We start from the raw sequence: 22,395 nt of genomic DNA on the forward strand, positions 1-22,395 counted from the left end.
TAAACAGCCCCATATACACGCCTACCCTCCGTGCCCCTAGCCCACTCACACACACCCCCAGCCCCGGAAACCCTTCGTAAATTATACACTTTGCACTGTATCTCTGGGTGAGCTCCAGGGGCTGCAAGGAGAGAGGGTAAAGAGTAGGAAGCACAGAATCTAAAGGGAAAGATTACCCAGACACTCCCCCCCTTACCCTCCCCGGGGTCTCTAAAGCACGTACAAACCTGAGACATGAGTGATGGTTAAAAAAATTTGGGTTTTATTGTTTTTGCTAAACAATACTAAAAAAAAAAAATTTCATTTGGAAGGCAGGGCTTGAATTATTTAATTTTGATCCATTTATTTAATTAAAAAAAAAAGGAAGGGGAAAGAGATCATGGCCAAAAAGATAGTAGTTAACCCCCACCCCACCCCCAAAGCTCTAGCCAGTCACATGAGCATCACCCACTTCCCACTAGGTGCCTGATATTCAGCTGGAGGCGCGCTCTGCCCCACGGGACTGCCCTGAAGGCACAGGGGCACCGCAAGCCAGTTTTTGCACTCAGCAGGTTAGTCAAACCAGACAAACCGGTGGGCTAAAGTCCAGAAGTTCTCTCCAGGTTTTCTGCCCATTGGCTGAGCACATACAAACTATCATAAGCTTGTAAAATTTAAGGGGGGTGGGGAAGGGCATAAAAGCAGGAGGTTGGTGGGAGAAGAGAAACTACAGGTCACCCAAGCTTTCTCCTGGGCTAGTGGCTCTGGATACAGACTTCGAGAGACCGGGAGAGGTGGGCTCCAGGTTTCTTATGGAAGAAAATCATCCTTCGAGGAGGAGCTGAGACGTGCCATGCAAAAGAGTTCTTCCTGCAGAGGGCACAGGAGACAGGACAGCGGACTCTCCCATCTATGAGACGGGAGTGTGGTGAGGAAGTTCTTCTAGTACCATGAAGTAAGACAAAAGGCAGAGGGAGAATCCTGAGGTTCTGGCCCAATGTAAGACTGGTACACACACACGGTAAAAGACTAAAAAGCCATCAGGAACCCTCACAGCCGAATCCCACCTGCAAACACTGGCTCTAGAAAGTGCTGCAGAAGATTCTTGCTGCGAACCAAGTCAAGTTAGTTGCCTGGCTATAGGTGGTGGGGAGGGTAATACGTTTTTATTTTCGAAGGGATGAGGTGGGAAGAGCGGCCATGATCTAGTAAAAAGAGACCTGCAAGAAGCAGAAAATATTTAGAGAACATTTTAATATATATTTTCATATATATATTTAAAGTTAAGAAAAATAAAACTAATTCAAGCCATGCCCTGTGCAAAAAAAGAAAAAAAAAAAGAAAGAAAAAAAGACAAATTTAAAGTGAGACCTCTCTCTGCTGCTCTAGTCTCAACTTAAGTATCACAGTCAGCTTGTTATTTTTATTTTGGAAGAGAAGATGTAAAAGTTTCTTTCGATCACTCAGAAGGCAAGTGTAGCCACTTATAAAAACAATGGCAGGAACAGACTAGGAAAGTCAGAGGTGAAAGGGCAGAGCAGGAAAGGAATTTTCAAAAATAAAATTAACAAGGTGACTGTTCCAGAAGGGGGCTGTGAAAAGGACATGGTGGACCAAAGCCTGTTAGTCAAGTAATGATTCAACTTTTAAATTATTCTCTTGCTCTTTTTTGTTGGGTGTTTTGTTTGTTCAAGTCTAAGATTTGGAAATGCTGACCCTTTGTTAACAAGAGCCAACAGGAAATATAGGATCCCTTCCCTCCCCCGGCCTGCCTCCGCCGAAGCCACCACCATCGCCTCGTTGGCTGGATGCTGGAAGAGTCCTCCGTGTGTGTGGACTCAGGATGACAGGGCAGCCTCCTTCTGTGGTTGCTGGGCTTGTGAACGCTGCAGTATCTTTTGGCTTTCCACGTCTCTAAAATGTTTTTCAACCTGAAAGAGACCAGTTCAGCCTAGGTCAGAACAGGAGATGGGCACCAGGGCCTCCCAAACAGTTCACTCCAGGCCTCCACGGCCCATCCTGGCTGCGTAGCTCAGGGACTACTCAGGCACCTCCGCCCTGGCGGTCTGAGGGCCTTCCTGGCCCAAGGTAGGCAGGGGCCTCCTTGAACGCCTGTGCTGCAGCCTCAGCTAAGACTGTCTAACAGAAAGTGAACCGATAAGCTGAAACACAGCATGAAAGGAGATTATTTTGACCCAAACTCCCTCTCCCCTCTTCATGAAAGTGCAGAATGAAAAGCTGATGGGGAATTAACAGTATAAGACTTTTTACATCCACAGTGTTGGTCTCTCAATGCTCAGAGTGTTTTTACAAATGCTTCAACTCAATCGAGACAGTCACATGACATATGCAGGGTCAGAGACACCAACGGCGACTGATTTACACCAACCAGCCCCTCCTGAGAAGAACCCAGCCTGGGATGAGAGGAACTGCTCAGGTGCAGTACCATGGAATGGTGTGGCTAATTCCAAAAAGCCACACTGCCAAGGACATGGGGCTGACCACTCACTTTATTGCACACTGCCCAGTGGGTTCCGTCCCCGCAGAAGTGGCCAAGCCACAGCTGCAGAGCACCGCAGTGCGGGGGGCAGGGGGCTAGGCAGGACTGCTCTCAGGCTGGCAGGTCGGAGCAGGCAGGGATTGCAGCGCAAGGTCTGCCCTGAGGCTGGAGGGGTGAAGGCCAAGGAATCATCCTCTCTCTAAAGGTTCACGGCTCCTTTACTTACTATTTTGCGTACATGGCTCAGTGCACTCCCCTCTTTGCCTTTACAGTTTTCCACTTGATATGGGGGTGTAATAACAACTTCTTCCATGACTACGATGTTTTTTTCTTGCCATTTACAGTCTTTAATGCTGGAAGGAGAAGAGAGCAGGTGAAAGTTGCCTCTTGCAGGCATCCTGCACCTCCTGTATGATGAATAAATAACTCCAGAAAACTGACCCCAACTTCTCAGCTCACAGCTCAGCCAATAACTAGATGCCAGCAGCCCATAGGGTGCAGTAGCCAAGAAACATTTCCTGGGCACCACTGGCTAGGAAAAGCAATGACATGATGCACATTCATTCCAAGGAGAGCCCAGAAGAGTTACTCTGAAGCATTAGGGGCCTGGGAAACCCTAGAAAACTTGGTGGCAGCCTCCGAACTTCAATCCAAATTGAACTGAAATAAACAGCTACGCTCAGGCCACTAGATTCAACTTAAGTAACAGCCTAGGGCAGGGGTTGGCAAACTTTTTCTACAGAGTCAGACAGCAAGTATTTGAGGCTGTGAGGGCCACACAATTTCTGTCACAACTACTGAACTCTGCTGCTGTAACTACTACAGAAGCAGCCACAGATGATACATAACAAATGAGCTGATCTGGCTGGAGTCTGCCAACCTTTGACCTAGGGGGAAATAGCACCTTTAGAAGACAGGAAAAGAAACTCCCCATCTTACTGTGATCTGCACTCTGCCTCCCACCTCCCGAAATGGAAACTGCTCCTCACACTGGCCCCTCTCAATGATCAGACAGCTGGGCACTTGTCAGACTGGGAAAACCCATTCTAGTTCACACTTGGGGAAACGCAGGGCAGCTGATATTCCTCAGAGTTCCTCCACATACCTGTAAATGTTCAGATACTCATACCACGGCCTCAAACAGCTCTGATGCCAGCTGCCATCTGTGCACCAGACCCAGGTGGTTAAATAGGGTAACAGAAGGCAGCAGGGGGGAGGGGGAGTGTCAAATGTTTCAGTTTTTCAGCAGCTAGGGAAGCTAGTGGAGAGTCAAATGACTTCTGCTGTGACAAAATGTCTTTTAGGAGGTGGTAATAAGGTGGCCTTCTGCTCTCCCTAACTCTCTATATACACCTCAGTGTACAATTAATTAGAAAGAGACAGAGACACACGTAACTTTCCCTTAATAAAACTGCATCAGCTTCTGGAGAAAGGTACAATATCAAAATAATGAAAGAGAAAGAAGCCACGAGCTCTAAATTATTGAATACCAGTTCCGAAAGGGATCTTTAGGATAATCTAATCCCAAACCAAGTTTTACACATGAAGAAACGGAAGGCCAGAGAAGACAACTTGTCCACGATTACACCATTCTCCTGTACGGGAAAGGCAACAGACACCCACATCCCTGGACACCGAGGTGCTGCCGACACACTAACCAGCATCTCTGCTGACTTTCAGGAACACAACTACCCGAAAGCTGGTGAAAACATAGCACAACCAGGCAGCATCGCCCCCGGGACAAGGGACCCCTATGCTCCCCCCGACTCACGTCTTGTGTATGGTCTGGAAGAGCTGCTGGCCCTCTAGGGAAACACCAGCGCTGATTGCATAGGCCTGGCTCAGCTTCTCCTCCTTCTCTGTCCGTGCTTTGCTGGCAAGCTAGGGTGGGGGAGAGGAAAGAGACTCAGAAAAGCATTCACCTTCATTCTTCCCAACAGTCAGGACATGTTGAAGAAAGGAGGCTAGAAAAGACTGGTTTGGTAGACTGTTTTCTCAGAGTCCAAAAGTGAAACACACACACACCCGGGACGCCTGAGTAGTTATTGCTACGGTGGCAAACGCTCCTTCCATCCAGCACTTACTGAGCGCCCACCAGGTAACACGCATGCACTGTGCTGAGCCAGAGGTACGGCACTGAAGCAGAGACTGGACAGAGACGACAAACAAAACATAAAATAACTTCAGACAGTGCGAAGGAGCTAGGAAGGAAATAAAGCAGGGCGAGGTTACACAGTAGGACTAGGGAAGTGATGGTCAGAAAAAAAGGAGAAAATTAAGAATTTTTATCAGTCACTGCTAGAGTCTCAGGTTTAGAAATTGTCTACGACACCCTCAGATACCAGAATTTGAATTCTGAAGACTGTCTTTCTGGTACCACTATCTGTGCTCACACAGGGAGCCAAAACTCAAGTAAACCTAACCCATGGATACTGTCCACCTTCAACCTGAGCTACTGCGATCCTGCTCTTTAGAAAATGCAATGGTCTGCATTCTACCTCACGTTTGTTCCTTATCTGCCTTCTAGTGGAACGCTCACAAACTGATCAAAAGAAATTCTAATAAAATCTAGTACAGTAGTTCCCCACCCCACCCCTTATCCAGAGTCAACCCTGGTCTGGAAACAGGTGCTCCTCCTCCTGACAGATCATCAGGTCAGGTCCACGGTAGCCTAATGCTACATCAGTGCCTGCATCATTCACCACATTTCATCTCCTCACGTAGGCATTGTATCACATCACATCAGCACAAGAAGGGTGAGTAAGAACAATACAATGAGGTATTTTGAGAAAGAGAGAGAGAGATCATATTCACGTAACTGTTATTACAGCATATTGTTATAACTTTTCTATGTTATTAATAGTTATTGTTGTTAATCTTTACTGTGAGTAATTATAAGTTAAAGTTTATCATAGTTACATATGCACAGGAAAAAAAAAAAACTAGTATACACAGAACTCAGTACTATTCATGGTTTCAGGCATCCTCCAGGGTCTTGGACCACACGCCCTACAGATAGGGGGAGACTACTATAATCTACTAAAATCTAGTAAATCCCCCCCAACGGGGGTGGGTTGCCCTGTCAACCCCTACTGCCCCCTTAATACACTTTTAGTCCCCACCCTACAGTATTGGTTGCTAGAGACTCCAGAAGTACAAATTTGTTTAAGTGTAAAGCAAAACAAATACGCTGGACAAGATGGTTAAAATGAAAGGCAGAAAACGCATCTGAAAACCAAACAAATGATCTGGAGCCTTTTCAAGCCCACGACCACGAACAGCTTCGTATACTGATGCTGCAGCTAGTTCACTGCACACATATGCACAGACACACACGAGAACGCGTAATTTGTCCCCAAACACCAGCTCCTTAAAATCGGGAGATCATACCTCACACACATCCCCAAAGTACCTAGATATTTGGAATTCTTAAACATTTCTATTCCACTTTAACAGTGACCCTTCAAACCATAGACCAAATATAGTTTAGGGCAAAGTGTCTGTTAGCAAAATGAAGCACTTTATTAAGGTGCGGGTTTGACTATGAAAAAGAGAAAAGGAGACCTTCAGTTGCGTTATGGGGAGTCCTGCCTCTGAGTTTCAAAGATCATCTGAGGGGCGAGGGGTGTGAACACAGAAGAGAGAGGTCATGCACACTGTCCTTTCAGGGTCCCTAAGGGAAAGAGGAAAGAAAGGCCACAACTATGCAGAGATTTGAAGCCCAAGCTCCTTTTTCACATGGTCCCCAGTACATGGAGAGAGACAAATACAGCAGCACTAAGTAAAAAAATCTTTCAAGCCTGGTCCTGCCATTCTGGCCCCACCAGGCTAGAACTCCACAGAGAAATAAACGCACAGAGCTGACAGCATTCCCCTGAGCCTCAGCAATCCCAACTGCAGCAAGAAAGCACTCAGTTTCTATGGAAAGAGAACCGCTGGTGGTGTATTTTAAGCAGCAAAAAGCAAAACTTAGTCACCAAGAAAACCCTGATAACAAGGAGTTTCCTTCAGTCTCACTTTCCAAACAACCCTGTAGAAAATCTGAAGTCTCCGAGGAAAGGAGGAAAAACGAGGGGGCAACAGAGCTCCCCCGGATTAAGCACGCTCTTGCAGGGCCAGTGACCAGGCAGATGTTTACCTTACTCCATGAACAGGCATGAGGGTCTCACTTGGAGGTCTTTTTAAAAATGTTTATCCCAGAGGGGCGCCTGGGTGGCTCAGTCGGTTAAGCGGCTGCCTTTGGCTCAGGTCATGATTCCAGGGCCCTGGGATTGAGCACCGTGTTGGGTGGGCTCTCTGCTCAGCGGGAAGCCTGCTTCTCCCTCTCTCTCTGCCCCTCCCCCCATGTTCTCTATTGCTCACTCTGTGCGTCTCTCTCAAAGAAAGAAAGAAAAATCTTTAAAAAAGTGTTTATCCCTGAAAACCAAAAACATCTCCCAGTGTTGGGTCAGACAAAGCTGAGTCTACAAAGCTTGTGTTGACTAGATAACATGGGATACCCACAGCAAAATATCCTCGTCACCTAGATAGAAGATTAAAAATGTAAAATCATGCATTAAGAGAGGAATCGGCTCAAGGAAACCAGGCACCTATGCAGAATGTTTAAGAAAGGAACTGACAAATTTAAGCTAGAAGAAGAGGAAAGAAGGCTGGGAGAGGAGTCACTTTTCAGTATTTGCCAGAGGCAGAATAAAATGCATATAGATCTCAGCCAGAACTGATTCCTTTGGACAGCCTGAGTAACAGAAACACAACAGTTAGAGAACAAGGATTTCAAAATCCACTTCTAGCCCCCCACAAATATCAGTTGTACAATCTCCTCTAAAGGCTCTGAAAGCAAAGAATAGACTAGATGATTCTCCATTTCAACTCATAGTGCAAACAGGTCCCAAATGCTACATGATAAAGTGCCTTAAAGGGGCACCTGGGTGGCTCAGTTGGTTAAGCCTCTGACTATTGGTTTCAATTCTTGGTTTTGGCTCAGGTTGTGATCTCAAGGTCATGAGATCGAGCCCTGTGCCAGGCTCTGCACTCAGTGCGAAGTCTCCTTGTCCCCCTCCCTGCCCTTCATTGCCCTCTCTCTCTCTCAAATAAATATATAAATAAAATCTTTACCAAAAAAACAAACAAACAAAAGGGCCTTAGAAAAGTCAACAGACATCAGAGTAAACTGACTGTATTTCAATTTGCCCCGATATCCTCAATTACTCTACCTGTACCTGCAATTGTGCTTTCGGGGATCTGGACACAGTGCAAACCCTGAAACCTCCAGCTCTCAGTTTATGAGTTGTATTTTCATGGCAATCTGAAAAATGTTTAAATCTGATATTCAGCTACACAGATCTGCTTTCACCAGGAACTTGTACAAAAGGGGTAAATTTCTCCCACAGAGAAGCCTATCAGAAAGGCACAAGGAAGGTTACTCTCACAAAAGGAATCTAGAAGTCTTCTCTCAAAATTAGGGGAAAGATTACCTTCTTCTTGGGCATGTTCCTGAAAACTCATGAAAAATGTAGATAAGCCTCCTTTTGTAAAGCAAATGACTATCACTCTACCCTCAAGTTAGCAGTTACACAGGTTAAAATTCCCCCACATCACGTTTTTGTAAACTCATGCATATATATAAATGGCCCAGTTATTCCAAGATAATAAGTTTACAGTTATTGTCAAACCACTAGAGGGAACCAATAAAAGCTCCCCTCAGCAGAAGTGTAGGGTGTGCCTTTTAAGCTTGGGAGGACTACCAGGACGGCAGTGTTTTAAATTCAATGACTACCACCATACTGCATCTATTTTCAATGCAAACATGCTAGCTGCTGGCCTGTCTTCCAATCAAAACTGAAGCACTAACTGGTTAGAATCTCAAAGAATAGTAAAGGCAGCACTTTACAAGCACATTGAGTTCAGGCAAACTGAGAAGCACAAATCTACAAATATTTGTTACTAATGTGCATGTGGCTTAACTGAAATGACTGCATGAGACAACCTGTGGTTTACCTGCCTCTCCTTTTATTTTGTATAAAACCCAGTGAAAACAGCTATTCCCTATCTACTAACCAATGCTTCCTCCCGTGGCCATTTTATATATAGCAACTTGATGTGGGCAATGGAGAAGGGTACAGAACTTGATACCAAAGCACATCAATATTAAAAGGCATCTAGTCATGCCTGCTGTGGGGTCACCCTTGAGTGAGTGAATTAATGCACACACCGTTCCTCCTACACTCAGCGGCACGGAGAACAGGAAGGAGCCACGACGACAAAATCCAAGCAGTATGCACTTCATCTTGTTACTGAGTCACCAGCTGGGCCATCTCAGTCCCACACACCCAGACCAGGGAGGCACAGGTGCTGTGGGGAATCCAGAGGGATCCCTACCGCAAGTATTTAACAGGCTGTGACAGCTGAGACAACAAGGGAAGCAGAGTCCAAAGAGGAACACACTGGATGTGACCTACTGACTCCAGCGAGCCACTCTGAGTCTGTCTTCGGTGTGCACGCGGGCTGTCCAACCAGCTGCCCCCACAGAGAGCTGAGGAAGCACCGCAGCTGCCGCCCGGGACCTGCTGGCACTGTCTGCGAGGCCTGCTGGAGGCCGAAGGATGACGGATCCAGCGCCCAAGAATCACCGGCACCCCGAGGGCCTGTGCTTGTTTCTGCTGTTTCCATCCCGGGCTGCGCTCTCAGAAGGCTCTCCTTCCTAGCTTGCCACAAGCGGGCTCTCAGAAATATTTCTTCCAGCTATCAAATCGGTATCCGCAAGTCTCCCTGTTCCCTAGCTGAAAGCTCCTGTCTGACAGTTTCAATAAAACAGTGCTCTTTACAACTCTGGATAGTTGGGAACTCCAAAAATAGAGTACCCCACTTGTCGTTGTGTCTTAGAATACATAATAATGAATCAAAACATTGAATCAAACAGGAACCGTAGAGCCTAAGAGGCCTGGCAGTGAATACTAAAATTCTAAGAGCCAACGTGTTGAGTGAGAGCCTACTCCATCCTAGGCACCAGGCTACACACTTTACATGTATTAAAACGTTCAATCTGTACAACAGGGCGCCCGGGTGGCTCAGTCAGTTAAGTGTCTGCCTTCGGCTCAGGTCATGATCTTGGGGTCCTGGGGTTGAGCTCCATGTCGGGCTCCCTGTGGGGAGTCTGCTGCTCCCTCTACCTCTGCCCTTCTTCCCGCCCCACTTGTGCTCACTCTCTCTCTCTCTCAAATAAATAAAATCTTTAAAAAAAAAAAAATCCATACAAGCCTATGGAATAGGGACTAAAATTCCTCCTACTTCATAGATGGAGAAACTAAGTCACAGCTGTTAAGAACTTGCCCAAGTTTACCAAGACACAAGTGGAAGTCTGGATTTGAAGCTAATCTGACTCCAGAACTTACATTCTTAACCCTGTACTAGAAATAGCTCCACCTAAGAGAACTCTAAATTATTGCTGAAAATATAAATCCGAATGCAAAAGAAAATATTTTCAGAAAGGAAAAAAAAATTTTTTTCCAGAAAGGAAAAATATTTTAAAACTCAGCTGCCATCTTCTCTTTTTGTCAGTGCATTCTGGCATTTCCACCAATGCCCCCAGTGCAGAACACAGCTGTCTGCCTTCTACTGAAGAACCTCTCTTCTCTGAAAAGGGCCCCAGTCTCACCCTGAACCTCAACGACATCCTTTATTTCTTTTGTTAAAGGTAAATCACAGGAATGCTTTTCAGAAAACAAATCTTGTGTTAGAAAGCATTTCAGGCCAATAATGGTAAGTATTCCCTGGACCCATCATTTTCTTTCTATTTTTTTAAAAATACTTATCTATTTAAGTAATCTCTATACCCAATGTGGGGCTCAAGCTCACAACCCCGAAATCAAGAGTCCCATGCTCTACTGACTGAGCCAGCCAGGAGCCCCGCGGACCCATCATTTTCTGACTGGGCCAAGACTAGGGAAACTAAGTCAAGCAAGTCTCCTGCACTTGAATGTTAAGATATGTTGAGTGCTGGGGAGTCTGGGTGGCTCAGTCATTTGAACCTCCAACTCTTGGTTTTGTCCCAGGTTGTGATCTCATGAGCTGTAGGATAGAGCTCTGCACTCAGCGAGGAATGGACTTGAGGATTCTCTCTCTCTGCCCCTCCCCCGGGTTGTGCTCCCTCTCTAAAATAAATCAATCCTAAAAAAAGAAAAAAGATACCTTGAGTGCTTTGAGCTAAGATGAAAAACACCCTGCAAATCCAGGGGGCCATAGCAACACGATATTTGTTAATACAACATATTGCTACTGTACAATACAGACCAGCCTCAAGTCATAGCCAGTCCACAAAAGCAAAGGTTTTTCTCTCACCTGATTTGAAACAAAAGCTAGCTTTAAGTCAGTGGTTTGTTAGCTATTTGTAATTATGTCACCAAACACAATTCAAAACGACAAAAGAAAAGTAAACTTCCAGGACACTAAATGAGTAATTTCCTACTCCAGAGACCCTGAAACCAGTACTGCTGCGGAACCTCCACATGGCCCTTCCAGAGAGAAAACTGGCTGAGACAGAGCTGCAGTCGGACCTCAACTAACTGAGCATGTCCACTCAAATGAGCCAGCTCACACATGGCCTTGAGGATTAAGGGAGATAACCCAGGTGAAAACACTAGGGGAGCTGTAAAGCACTGTACAAATAATAGCTGTTAACATTGTTATTATATCATTATTGTTAGCAGAGAAGTGGCTTGTGGGTCATTTCAGAAAAATCCATACAATCCAACCTACCTTTAGCCAACGAGCGCAGTGCTCTCTCCTTTCTGGTTTCTATAAGAGCTGCTAGAGAAGTTACAAGCCCTAAACAGAACATCTTCCAAAACAGAACTAAAATAGTAAGTTGGAAATGTCTAACTTTATGTGCCCAAACGGGCGCACTACCTACAGAATATAGAGTTGATTTGGGGGCACCTCAGTGGCTCAGTTGAGTAAGCATCCCACTCTTGATTTTGGCTCAGATCAGGATTTCAGGGCGGAGAGACTGGGCCTGCATCAGGCTCTGCGATGGATGTGGAGCCTGCTTGAGATTCTCTCTCCCTCCTTCTGCCCCTCCCACCCTCATCCCCCTTCCTCCTACCCCATTCACCCCACCCTCCCTTCCCTGCTAGAGCCCGTGCACTGCTCTCTTAAAAAAAAAAAAAAATTAATTTTATTCAGTGATAGTGAACGAGCCATGCTCTGTTGTTTCCTGGGCTCTGAAAAGAGAGAAAACAAAGTAAAATAGAAGAGCCACACATCCCCTTACTGCCTCAAAGAGAGATTCTGGCTCAAACTCTTGCCTACCACACACTAGCAGCATGAATCCAAGCATGACGCACAACCTCTCCAGAGCCTCAGTTCATTCGTCTGGGGCCCATCCTGAAGGGTTACTGTTGGAATTCAGTAAGCATGTACAGCACCGAACACCAATATCTGCACGTAACTAGTCCATTCCCTCCCTCCGAGAACTAATAACCTCCAGGTTAGCTTACTGACAAAAGAGCAAAAGCTTCTGAATTGCAGATGGACAAATTGAGCACCTTCCAAATTAGCTTGATTCCATTTAACTTCCTTCCTTTTATCTAATCACTTATTCTTCAAGACCCTACTCCACTATCACAACACAGAAGCCGTCCTTAAAATGTTTACTACTCCATGCCAAGGGTTGGTAAACGACAGCCTGTGGGCCAAATTCAGCCAACCACCTGTTTTAGTTATGCTGTATTGGAAAGACCACACCCATTTGTTTACATATCATCTATGGCTGCTTTTGCTACAAAGGCAAAGTTGAACAGTTGTGACAGAGAATGGATATCCCACAAACCTAAAATATTTACTATCTGGTCCTTCATAGAGAAAGTTTGCTGGCCCCTGCTCTATGCTCCCCTAGCACCTTGCTCACACCTCCATTCACACTGATGCCGCCATGCTGTCAGCACTAGCTAGACGCCGCTCTCCCTCACCACCGCCAACGAACATGAGATTCTTGAGGGCAGAGGCAGTCTTAATCATCTTAACATTCCCAGCACCTGGAAGGGAGGGGGAGTGAGAGGAAAGGAGGATAAAACGAAAAAGAAACCTCGACTATTAGAATTTCACAGAACAGTTCCCAGCTCCAGTAAGTGACTAACACACGGTCACACAATTAACAGCCCAGCTGTTAAAAGAAGCCAGTTCTTCAAACTCCCCACATTCTACCACACACACTGTTAGCTTTTGACATAGTGTGCAGATCCTTTCATTTTCTACTTCAGGTACAAGCTGCTGGACTCTCCAGGGTAGTTTCTGGTATTTACGTAAGCTAGTCTCAAAATTCCAATGCTAGAACTTGACCGCATCACCCTTTTCCCCGTAAGCCTGTTCTGTAGCAGGAAGACTAAACAGTTAGAATGCCCTTTAACAGCGGAAGCAATACTACCACTGACCCACCAGTAAAGTCCTCACTTTAAGTCATCACCACGTCAGAGTACAGAGGTGGCTTCAGTAACACACAGACCGCACCCCCACCAGTAACCCGGGCACAGCAATGACTTTTCAGGTGGACAGCAACTGTCTCCACACCCCGTGATGTCAAGAAAGCCCCCTTCGGAACCAAACCCTTAACCTAATGAAGTTCTCACAGGATCAGCAGGCTACCACGCACTCGCTATAGCCTGAACTGCGTCATGAGCCCTAGCCGGGAGCACTGCATCCCCCACTATGGCTCTGTCAGTTTGACCCTAAAGTTTGAATGCTACTGAATGCGACATCCTTCAAAAGCCTAGTGATTTTTTAAGTAGGCTCTCCTCTGAGTGTGGAGCCCAATTCGGGCTTTGAACTCACAACACTGAGATCAAGACCTAAGCCAACGGGCACTTGGGTGGCTCAGTCAGTTAAGTGTCTGCCTTCGGCTTGGGTCATGATCCCAGGGTCCTGGGATCGGGCCCCACATCAGGCTCCCTGCTCTGCGGGGAGTCCGCTTCTCCCTCTCCCACTCCCCCTGCTTGTGCTCTCTCTCACACTCTCTCCATCTAATAAATAAATAAAATCTTAGAAAAATAAAAAAAGACATAAGCCGAGATCGAGTGAGATACTTAACCAACTGAGCCACCCAGGCACCCCCAAAAGGCTAGTGATTTTTAAAATGGTAGTCAATTGGGGCACCTGAATGGCTCAGTCGGTTAAGTGACCGACTCTTGATTTCGGCTCCAGTCATGATCTCAGGGTCCTGGGATTGAGCCTTCTGTCAGGTTCCCCACTCAGCGGGAATCTGCTTGAGAGTCTCTCTCCCTCTTCTTCTGCCCCCCCCTCAATGTGTTCTCCCTCTAAAATAAATAAATCTTTTTAAAAAAAATAAATAAAATGGCAATCAATCATTCGACCTTGCTAACTTCATCTGATACCACACACTACTTAACATGTCCCGTCACACGGCAGTAATGGGCTCTTCCTTTTCACCCCCAACCTATACCTTCATGACACTTTCGTAAGGAAACAGCTGTGTCTGCTCACAGCCAGGTGCAAAACACTGGTGGACTCTAACCTGGTACTGGAGCCTCGACAATATAATCAAGTGAGCCAATAGTTTATATACAGCTTCTAGAAGCTAGAAAAATTTTATCTGACAAAAAAAGTCTTGCTTTCTCTAGAAAAGTAGTTGTTTCCCTTCCCATATTTACACATAATATGAACTCCTACCAATATACACATAACCTAAACATAGTGTGGCCAGGCTATCTGATTCTACTTGGTGATAACTCCATACCTCAACACATTAGGGGCACGATATGGTCAAGGGCCCACCTAACAAGACAGATCCATGAACAAAGGCCACGATGCAGCAGCTATTAACCGATGCAGCAGCTATGAGCTATTAACCGCTGCAGGAGTTTACCCGTACTTGAGAATTAACCCTCAAATCACTGGAAAGTCTATGGTTATGCTAAACGTTAGCTTTGAAATTGGGAGAACTCAAAACAAAAAGTAAGTCAGCTCGGGGACGCCTGGGTGGCACAGCGGTTAAGCATCTGCCTTCGGCTCAAGGGTGTGATCCCGGCGTTGTGGGATCAAGCCCCACATCAGGCTCTTCTGCTATGAGCCTGCTTCTTCCTCTCCCACTCCCCCTGCTTGTGTTCCCTCTCTCGCTGGCTGTCTCTCTGTCAAATAAATAAATAAATCTAAAAAAATAAAAATAAAAAAAAATAAAAGTAAGTTAGCTCTTCCCTCAATGTGACATCATACCTAAATGTGAACAATTTTTTTTAAAGTGAACTCTGTGACTCTTCTGTTTTCTCAGCCTTACCAGAACCGCCCCCCCACCACTCTGCCCCATCTCCAAATACCCTTTTTATCCAAAGGCGGCCAACTCCTTCTTCATTACCAGCGGCTAATGATAAGCCTTTTGAATCTCTTCTTCTTGGTTGCATTTGATAACTCACTGCTTGTTAGCAAGATCTAAATGGGTAATAAATGGATAAAACAGGCCAACAAATTAGTCAGTGGTTTGGTAAGGGAGGTGGATGCCTTATCTGTGGATTTCAATTTTCTGTGCTTTGTCACTTTTCCTGCCTCCCCCCACCCAACACACAAATACCTTCTCAAGAAAGTCTTCTCCGACTCAGCAAAGTGAAAAAACGACTTACATCTCATTCACTGCACTGATGCATTTGTCTAAACAAATACATACACTTGCCTTGGCTGTGTCCATGAGTTCTTCCCTAAGGGTCTCAGAGGTTGAAAGCAGAGCCTCTTAGGTTCTGTGACTGCTCACTCTAAACTCAGCCAAGTGTTTACTTAACTACACCACCTGATAACACTGCTCTCGAAGTTCAAACGAATTATGGTCAGCAAGAAGAGATCTCTTAAAAACATTTAACTCTATTATATATCAACGATATTCAATACAATTCTGATCTTCCCCGATCTTGGGTTGGCAAGTATGGATAACTGAATGAATGTCAATCCAAAGCCAGGAGAGACTGACATAGTAATAGCATTCATGGTCTTGGCTGCCTTCCCTCAGTCATAATATCCCCTTCCCCCCGTCTTGTTCCTATGCCTATTCAAGGAACATCAGTTGGCTACACATAGCTAATACAGAAGAACAGAACTAACCAATTCTACTCAACTGACCTAATCCCCACAGCAACTCTATGAGATAGGTATTAACATTACCCCATTTTTACAGTGAGGAAACTGATGCTTAGTAAGTTTAAGAGGCAAAGAAGTGACTTTAAAGACTTACCCACTTGGTTCCTGCTTTTTCTACCAGACCACAATGCTCCTCACCACATAATACAGAGATTTCTCTATGTAGAAACATTATTAACATGGGACTTTGCAGTCAAAATATCAGACCTGAGTTCAAATCGCAGCTCTATTACTTAGTAGTTGCACGATCTTGAGCTAGTGACTCACTCTCTCTGAGCCTCAATTTACTCTCCTATGAGATGCTGATGGTAGCCACACCGTAAGAACTGTTGTTAGAATTAAATGAGATGTCTACCAATTGCTAGTTCAGAGTGGCACATAAAAACATTAGTTCCCACACTACCAGCCATATAACCTAGAACAAGTCACTTGAACTAATAAGACTGTCTTCTCATCTGTTAAATGAAAAGGAAAAGAATACACTCTAAAGATCACATGGTGTGATTTTGAGAATGGAATGAGAGGTGTTCAAAGCTCTTTGTAAACTGTAAAGCACGAGACAAATGTAAAATGTGGTCCCCAGCAGAGCTTACCACAACACCTTGCACAAAACAGATTTCAGGAAATGTCTGATAATGCCACACAAGAGAAAACCTTGTTAACGTTGACATGTCCCAAATCATCTCCTGAGAACACTACTAACCCACAGGTAATCCCTATCCCCAGAGAACCAGATGCAGAGTCAGTTCAAAGGAACTTGTTAAGAAACACAATACTTCATTCTGCCACGTGGACCCTAGGGTTCTTCTCGTCCTAAAGCAATATTAAACCCTCCTCATGACAGAATAAACTAATAAGCCACAGGGTGAGTAACCTGAACCTCACTTATGGCTGGTTTTGATGTGCTTTTGTACTTTTATTGAAATGCTTCTGTCTTAGAGTCAGGAAATTCAGAACACTTAAACAGGATACAATGGTACTGTGGAGACAACCAAATGATACTCATAAATTCCACTTTCACCAACCCCACTGTCCTCTTCCAAGCTGCCTCTCACATCCCACAGCTGTGGACAGACACAGGACTTCTTAGCCTGCAGGGAACTGTCAACGGAAAGCAAAAGAGGCTCATCTCTAAGAACTGCTAGTTCGCACCTTCTCTAGTTGGGCTGGAATTAAGTAAGTCCTTCTCTTCCATTTCCTGCTGGTTCAGAGTAAACAAATATCCAATTTATATCAACAGGATTAATTAAACAAAGCACTTACTATATCAGCAACATGAGCCAACATGTGATGGTATCTTCCTACTGGAAGTGGAGCACACAGGTGATGCTCCCCAAAACTGTGAGCAGCAAAAGTTTTCTTCCAAGGATCTCCGAGCATTTTAGTTCCCTTCTAACATGCTCAAATAATCCTCCATCTTAAAACAAACCTCAAGTCCATGCTCTTCAACGGGATGAACTTTCCCGGTCATTCACGCAATATGTGAACAGCTGCCCAGATTTAAGTTTTCTGTAACAGTGCAGCAGGCTCTTCTAAGTCTAACCGAATCCAGGAGGGACTCACAAAGCATCCTCAAACAATGGGAAAGCCAATACAGCTTACTCCTAAACACATCTACAAATGAAAGAGTGAATAAATGAAGTCCAAAGATAGCCCTCCAACCTAATTTTAGTTTTGAGTTTCTGACTCCTCTTCCCAGCAAACCTTTTTCAAGACTTGGCAAGCAGGCCACAAAATAAGAAAAGTAAAAATTTCCGGTCTTCCCTAACGTATTGATTTCTGCTACTTTCTTGAAAAAGTAAACAACTAGTTTACAACAATACTAATAAACTAAAGCTGACCAGCTAAACCCTAAAGACAAAGGTAAGCTGCAAACTCAATAACCAAGAACTATTTATATTTGAGGTCAAACACAGGAAAATTACCTGTTAACAGCTCCCACTTAACAATCCCACCCGTAATACTCCAAGCCCTCTCAGCTAAATGATGGCACATATTGCTCCCAAGAACAGAAACTTAGTCCTTCACATTTGAGAAAATCACCCTCTTTCAGATAACCTTTCCTCTACTACTCACTAAAGATCCAGTTATTTAGTAACAAACTTCTCATACCCTATAAACACTAAAAGTAACTATTTTCTCTTCAATATACTAGGAATAAACTATTTCACTTGAATCTTTTAAAATCTCTTCAGCCAAAAAAAAAAAAAAAAAGAAGAAAAAAGACAACTACTCAAAGAGCTCCTGCATTCTAGTAGGAGGTACCTAAGCCCAGGTTTGAAAAGTCTACAGATTTCTAAGAATGGGACATTCTATATGCAACAGCCTTTAATATGAAACCCAAGACCCCTCCGAATGCGTCTTCAGCCATCACTAAAAAACAAGTGACATTTCCCTGGTATCTGGAAAGAAGGGAGCTCCAGATCGGAGGCAACTATATTCTGCCAGCCTCAGTTCCCCTCTATTGTTTTAGCTGTCTGAGTGTTTCCTTGCTTTGCTGATTGTAGCCAACATACCACATTCCCAAGAGAGGTAAGAGAACATACATTATTACAAGACTCCTCCAGAGGGACAAACTTCCACCACACTAATTCAAGAGACTTAAGGAAAGGCAGCTGCTACTAAAATCGAAGGTCTAATATTCATTCAAAAAATATGAAGCACTTGTTCTGTGCAAGGCTCTGCATATTCAGCCATGAACAAAACAGGTATGGTTCCCATCCTCACAGAACAAAGTCTGGTGAGATAGAAAAGTAAATAAATGATACACAATTATACTTATAAAAAGGCTACAAATAGGGTAACCTTAAGTCCAATCTGCCCAGGACACACTGCTCTATACTTCTCCCAGCGTAAAACAAAAGCACTCTGCTTTACTCTCAAAAATGTCCCAAGTCGGACTACAAATGCTATGTCACCTTAACTCTAAAGGATAAGGTACTGTAAGAGAGAATAATGGGGACAAATTGCTTTAGCCTGGGTGATCAGAGAAGACTGCTTGGAAGACTTGCCATTAACTGAGTCCTGAAGGATGCAGCTCCAGACATCTGGAAGAAGGAGTGTTCCGAGTACAGGACAGCAAAGACTACAGGGCATGGGGTGGTATTATTATTAATATTATTATTATACATGAACTTTCACTGATAGAACTAAAGTGTCAAAATGATTTGGGGGTTCCGAGATTATCAACATGTATATCCAAGATTAAAATATCCTAAACCTCTAATTCTGTCAGACCTCAAAATGCAAACATAAAGAAAAAATGAAGCTCTAAGGCAGTAGTTTTTAAATTTTTGTAGGTCATGAATCAGAGATCTGCAAAATACTCCATATGTTCACCAAAACCACATATATTCATGTGTGCACACACACGCACAATTTCAAGAGGTTCACAGACAACACCCCGACCCAACCCCACCAATACCAGAAATTCACGCATGGACTACAGGCTTTTAAAAAAAAAAAAAAAAAAAAAAAGCCCTCTTTCACAAAGGACAAAAGCAAGCTCACAACTTTATTTCCCTATTTGGGCATTAAAAGGTTTCTTAAGTCTTCTGAAGATATTCAGGAATAAAGAGAAAACCTAAACTGACAGGTTTTTCAAAAAGGTATCAGAACAAACAATTGTTAAGTCAATGAAAAAATGAAAAACAATGGACAATGTATGTATCACCAAGAGTCAATGAGTCTCAATTTTCCCCACCATTTTGTAGAGTCGGAAGTGCCCTCCAGTCCTTACCTTACTAACATTGAGTGAAGCTAGGGGAGGAGGGGTTTCTGTTCGGTCGTTAATGATTTCCACTTCCGAAACATACTGTAAGTTTATGAGCAAGATATCTGCATGGTTGGGCTTTCCACTGGAAGAGGGACATTCTGGTGAGAAAACAAAGTTAAGGAAAATAGGGGCAAAGAGAACACTGACACATCCCAAAAGGGGCATGGAAAACACAATTCACACAAGGCTGGTGTAACAGGTGTGCCACAAGCAAGACGGGGGAGCCTCAGAAGAATCACATCTCTCCTCAGGAACTCTCTGCCTGTCACCTTCCTCCCGCTCAAAACCCCAGAACCAAAAGACCTCAAGCTTTTCAAAGCCAAATACCATCCAAAATCGGAAGCCTCAGAAAAGGTTTCTGTCACCTCTCTACTGGCTATACGGAGGCATAATGCACGTTAACACTGTATATATAGTCTGTCTTGGACCTAAGGAACCACACAGGAGAAGCAGTACTTTCTGTTCTTGGTATAATACTCCTTTCATCTACATACTGCTCTTTTCACTTTTTTTAGATTTCAGATTTCCCATTCTGCAGAGCAGAAAACTACAGCACTGGAAAGGAGGCTCACTCAAGGTGAACCCAGCTAGATAACCCATTTATTTATATATTCATTCATTCATTCACTCACCCGTCCTCCAACTATTTTTCAAAAGCATATTATATGCCAATTAAAAGTAAAGTAAGTCCTCATGCCAAAACCCCTCCAACTAAACCACTAATGTAAAAGGTCTATTTGGTCCAGATCTGAGTTTTTATATTTTACCAAAAAAAGGCAACGGTTCTTGCTGTAGTTTTAGAGGACATCTCCCTAAGCTAGAAATCTACAACTAGTGGTTAAATAAATTAAAATACTTGCCACTCAAATGCAGCAGCACTCAGTAGGAAACTTCCTTCTGAAAGATGCCATAAAGGATTACTCCTCCAAAAAAAAAAAAAAAAAATCCAAATAAACCCACCTGTGGCTCAGAAAGGGGAAGAGGTGGCATATTTATTACAATCAGAAGTATTTGTTTCCAAGATTGAGTTTCCTGGAGTAATTCAGAAATCATTTCCACCCTAAAGAAGCAGGCCTTCTTTTCCATTCTGTCTAACACCGCCACTTCCAAAAGGGGAGGCAACTACTATGGAAAAGTCAGGACTCCATGTGCTGGGCTGAGCAGAAGATAACTTACTCTCTCACCTGTAACCCACACAACCCTACACGAGCCCCTAAAAAACGTGGTCTTCTGTCTGGACCAGGTTTCCAAAACAAACATTCTCAAAATAGCAATTTTCAAATGACTGAGAAAGCTAATTCAGTACTCCCCGCCCCCAATAACACCAGGCAAACACACCAGCAAAACAAGCCCCTATCCCAATTTCAGATACAAACTCTGTCCTGCAGTTACACTACCCCAAAGCAAGCAAGGCCCATTTGGTCACCACCCCACCGCCCTTCCTTGAACCGAATCCCACCAGAAGACACCCCCTCTTAAACTCCAAACCCTTGCGCTATCAGTTCCTTACTCTGCACACCCCCTCCCCACATGATTCTACCCGCCCCCCTTCCATCCGGGCTCCAATCCACCAGCCCCCTCCCACGACCACCCTCTCTCCAGATCACTGTGTCCCCTCTCCTAGCGTTTCCCCGAAAAGGCATCCGCGTGTCAAGCCCCCCTCCACCCACTGACCCTCGCTCGGGGCCCAGCTCCCACAAGGGGTGGGAGACAGGGTCCCCAAAGCGGACCGAGGGACACGCGAAGAGGGGGAGGGGAGCTCAGGCCCGTGCGCATGCGCTCCAGGCGCCGCGGTAGCCGGTCGCCCCTAGGCCCGGAGAGGGCCCCAGCTGCCGCCGTCGTCCCCCACCCCCCCACCACCGCACATACACGCCGGCCCGGCCTCGGGCTCCGCGCAGCGAAGGATACTTAAAGCCAGCATTTTGGATTGGTAGTCGAAGGCTACCACCTCGCCCTGCAGCCGCTGCTCCTGGCACGTCCGGCACGACACCTGGCTCCCAACGCTGAAGTACTCGCCCGGAGGAGCCGCCATCTTGGGAGAGCAGCCGCGGCCGGCGGCGGCGGCGGCAGCAGCGGGCGAAAGCCGGGCCCCCAGTGAGCGCCGCGACGCGACGCACGAGGCGTGCTGACGTCACACGCCAGGGCGTGGCCTGGCGCTGGGTGGGGCGGGAGCCTAGGTGGAAAAGGAAAGAAGAGGAAATAAAAGGGGAATCTGAGTATGTTTGTGCAACGGCACCCGCTTGGTAAAGTGCTTGCAGAGCCCATTTCAGAAGTTAAAGATAAGTGACCCACGTGGAATGAAAAGGGGAAGGAGGAGGGAACTGCAGTCTCCATTATGTGCACACCTTGACACAAGAGTTTAATGAATGAAATCTGTATTTTACATATGAGGAATCTGAGGCCCAGAGGACTTAAGGAAACTTGTCCAAAATGGTTATACCCAGTTACAAAGTGGTAGTGGAAAGAACATTGCCCATAGGATTAGCTAAACTGGGATCAGAATCCCAGGTCTGCCACTTACCAAGTTCTATGACCTTGAGCAAATTACTAAACCTGATTCTGCATCTTTATTTCTTCTGTATTATTACTTACGGAACACCCAACAATCTTTTGGGAGTAAGAATCAACACCTTCATTGTACAGATGAAGAAACTAAAGTCTTAGACTAAACTTGACCAGGGTTGCACAACCAGAAAGGATTGGGTCTGTTTCCAAAGACCCTGCTATTTACTGCTCTACTGTATTAAATAATACCTTCTAGAGTAGTTAGGTTAAGTGAGATAAGGTGTGCAAATGAATGGCATGTAGTAGGTCTTTAATAAATGGTGGTTCTTCTGTGATCTCCCATCACCCTTGGAACTCAAGGCTTCCCCACCTCCCATCTTGCCCTCTCTAGAAAGCTAGGCAAAGGGCAGTGACAAAGGTGGCCGTGAGTCAGGAGTTTTGGCCCTCCCCCATTAGTGTCCATCTGATATACGAAAGTTTTAACATGCAAGATGCATTTTCAAGC

At 44.9% G+C, this 22,395-nt stretch overlaps 1 protein-coding gene across 1 annotated transcript; it reads right to left on the reverse strand.

Moving 5' to 3' along the window:
* Positions 1 to 233: 233 nt before the first annotated feature.
* LSM12 (LSM12 homolog) lies at positions 234 to 21,498 on the reverse strand. Its single transcript, XM_002919732.4, has 5 exons — positions 21,294 to 21,498; positions 19,350 to 19,483; positions 4,251 to 4,360; positions 2,706 to 2,832; positions 234 to 1,910 (listed from the first exon to the last, which is right to left on the reverse strand). The coding sequence occupies exons 1-5, from the start codon at positions 21,415 to 21,417 to the stop codon at positions 1,818 to 1,820; spliced, it is 588 nt and encodes a 195-aa protein (XP_002919778.1). The 5' UTR covers positions 21,418 to 21,498; the 3' UTR covers positions 234 to 1,817.
* Positions 21,499 to 22,395: the final 897 nt, after the last annotated feature.

Source organism: Ailuropoda melanoleuca, chromosome 13 (assembly GCF_002007445.2).
Source record: "Ailuropoda melanoleuca isolate Jingjing chromosome 13, ASM200744v2, whole genome shotgun sequence".
NCBI classification, from domain to species: Eukaryota; Metazoa; Chordata; class Mammalia; order Carnivora; family Ursidae; genus Ailuropoda; species Ailuropoda melanoleuca.